Here is a 2,999-nt window from a genome sequence, read left to right as displayed (position 1 = left end):
TAAGGTGTGCTATTTACTTATTCTCCTCAGGGCCAGAAGAGGTGGCTCAATTTTGTCCTTCTCTGTCTTTCCCGGTCATGCTTTCTGGTGTTCAAGTCTTTACAACTGAGGGTCCTCACAGAAGAGGATTTAACCCACTGCAGGACCCAGAGGTGATTCAGGACACAGTGGAAGAGGAGCCAATGGAGCAAGGGAGAGTATAATACTTAGGTGGTGCATGTTCAGCTGTGTCCATTCTGAACAGAAAAGGCATTTTGACAGAGCTTTAGTCTTGGAGAGGGGCTGATCCTTCCCTGTGGCTCAATAGCCTCTGCATCCAGGGTAGTTATATTCCCTGGGAATGACTGGTGCCTTCATGAACAACGGGTGGTGATTTCCTCTTGGTTGATGCTCCCGAGTTCACAATCTCAGCTTGCTCTTTACACCACTCTCATTCCTCCATTTCCTCAGCCCTGTGAGTTCACAGGGGCAGTTTTATAGCTGAGCCAGTGAGCCACCTTCAGCTCCTCTGAAATCCATCTCAGTCACTCTTGATTGGCACATTTCTTTGTCTATATTGTTTGGTAGTTGGTTACTTGCTAAATTTTGTTGCTGTTTTATCTCATTTATTATGTTTATTTATGTATTAGGTCTATCTCCCCAAAAAGAACAATGGTAGCTAATACTCCTTGGACTTTCTCAACATGCCCTTTGTTCAAGGGCTCATTGAATTTTTACAATATTTTGAGATAAGTACTGTGATCCCTGTTTTACCGATGAGAAAACGGAAACTTGGGGAGGTCAATTTACATTTTCAAATTCACACAACTTCTTAGTTAGTGATAAAGCCCCAGCTTTGAACCTTGACAGTTTGACACCAGAACCTTTGTTTACATAAAATACTCTGTCTCTAGAATACAAACTTCCAGGGGTCAGGCACTCTTGAATTTCTGATAGGGAGAACACAGTGCTATGCATATAGAAAATTGAGAATATATATTTGGTGAGTGAATGTTTTATTATTCAGAAATTTTTAAGATCTCTGTGAGATCAAATTGTGTATATTCCTCTTATAGTTTTCTGTTGTTGCTCAAGTAATGCCTACTAATATAACCATACAACCAATCCCATAGAGAAGACCCCATCTATGACAGAGTCCTATCTGCAAAGTCAGATTTCTTCAGAAAGACTAATCTCAAGAAGGTGGTCCTTCAGGCAGAACTAAACCCAGTAAGAGCCCCTGGGTGTTCAATCTCACTTACAGTAGTGCCCACACTTGTGGTGCTTCCTGGAGCACAATCCCACGCTCATTTCAGAGCACTGGAAAAACATGGAAGGGAGAAACCTGAGCCGAGGGACTGAGTTTGAGCTCTTGGGTCTCACCAGTGACCCTCAGCTCCAGAGGCTGCTCTTTGTGGTGTTCCTGGGGATCTACACCATCACTCTATTGGGGAACTTGCTCATGTTCCTCCTGATCCATGTGAGTGCCACCCTGCACACGCCCATGTACTCCCTCCTGAAGAGCCTCTCCTTTTTGGATTTCTGCTATTCCTCCACAGTTGTCCCCCAGACCCTGGTGAACTTCTTGGTCAAGAGAAGGGTGATCTCCTATCTGGGCTGCATGGCTCAGATGTTCTTCTATGCGGGTTTCGCCACCAGCGAGTGCTATCTCATCGCAGCCATGGCCTATGACCGCTATGCCGCTATTTGTAACCCCCTGCTCTACCCAACCATCATGTCTCCTGAGGTCTGTGCCTCTCTGATTGTGGGCTCCTACAGTGTCGGGTTTCTTAATTCTCTTATCCACACAAGCTGTATCTTCAGCCTGAAATTCTGTGGTGCTCACGTGGTCACTCACTTCTTCTGTGATGGACCACCCATCCTGTCCCTGTCCTGTGTGGACACTTCACTGTGTGAGATCCTGCTCTTCATCTTTGCAGGTTTCAACCTTTTGAGCTGCACTCTCACCATCTTGATCTCCTACATCTTAATCCTCATCACCATCCTGAGAATGAGCTCAGCCCAGGGCAGGTTCAAGGCATTTTCCACCTGTGCTTCCCACCTCACTGCCGTCTGCCTCTTCTTTGGCACAACACTTTTTATGTACCTGCGTCCCAGGTCCAGCTACTCGCTGACCCAGGACCGCACAGTTGCTGTGATCTACACGGTGGTGATCCCGATGCTGAACCCATTAATTTATTCTTTGAGGAACAAGGATGTAAAGGAGGCCTTAAGAAAGGTTTGGAGCAGGAAAACAATGGAATGATCTTCTCAACTCACTGCGACGTGTCTTCGGAAAGCAGAGGGAACTTACTGTATGTGGTACCTGCCTCAGGAAGAACAGATGGTGTCTTAGAGACTAAGTGGGAAGGGACTGTCTGCTTGTTGCACGACTAGACCCACTGGCAAGATGTAGTTATGCCTTTGTTCTGATGCTTCCTTTATATTTTAAGGTTTGTGAATATAGATCACAAATGAATATAGATATTTGTACTCTTCATAATAAAGTTATTCCTTAACTAACTGGAAGATATTGGCTCCTTGAGGAAAACTTTCCTATTCTTTACAATCTTCACCTCATAAAAACTGCCTTGCCGGGCACTGTGGTACATGCCTGTAATCCCAGAGGCTTGGGAGGCTAGACAGGAGGATCCCAATTTTGAGGCCAACCTCATCAACTTAGCAAGGCCCAAAGCAATTTATGGAGACTCTGTCTCAAAATTAAAAATAAAAAGGGCTGGGGATGTGTCTCAGTGATTAAGTGCCCCTGTGTTTAATCCTGGTACTAAAAAACAAAAACAGAACAACACAAAAACCCTACTATCTTTCATCAAATGCCTCTTAAAAAGCTCTTGACAATCCATATGGACTTTATTTTTGTTTCTGTGGTGAATTGAAGACAGATTTCCTAATGTTAAACCTTTCTTGAATCTTGAAATTCTTTTTTATTGTGAAATAATTTCATTTTAATAGACTGTTAGATTTGATTTGTGTATTTAGACTCTTGGCCTCTGTATTCA

The 2,999-nt window shown here is 43.8% G+C and overlaps 1 protein-coding gene across 1 annotated transcript; it reads left to right on the top strand.

Annotated features, from left to right (window-relative positions):
• The first annotated feature begins 1,126 nt into the window (after window positions 1-1,126).
• Window positions 1,127-2,245, top strand: Or5au1 (olfactory receptor family 5 subfamily AU member 1). The gene has a single exon (XM_027922334.2). It carries the CDS (start codon window positions 1,310-1,312, stop codon window positions 2,243-2,245), a length of 936 nt encoding a protein of 311 aa, XP_027778135.1. The 5' UTR covers window positions 1,127-1,309.
• The last annotated feature ends 754 nt before the right edge of the window (window positions 2,246-2,999 follow it).

Source organism: Marmota flaviventris, chromosome 2 (genome assembly GCF_047511675.1).
Source record: "Marmota flaviventris isolate mMarFla1 chromosome 2, mMarFla1.hap1, whole genome shotgun sequence".
Lineage (NCBI taxonomy): Eukaryota > Metazoa > Chordata > Mammalia > Rodentia > Sciuridae > Marmota > Marmota flaviventris.
Note: the sequence above shows the minus strand (reverse complement) of the source record. Positions and strands in the feature narration are given on the sequence as shown.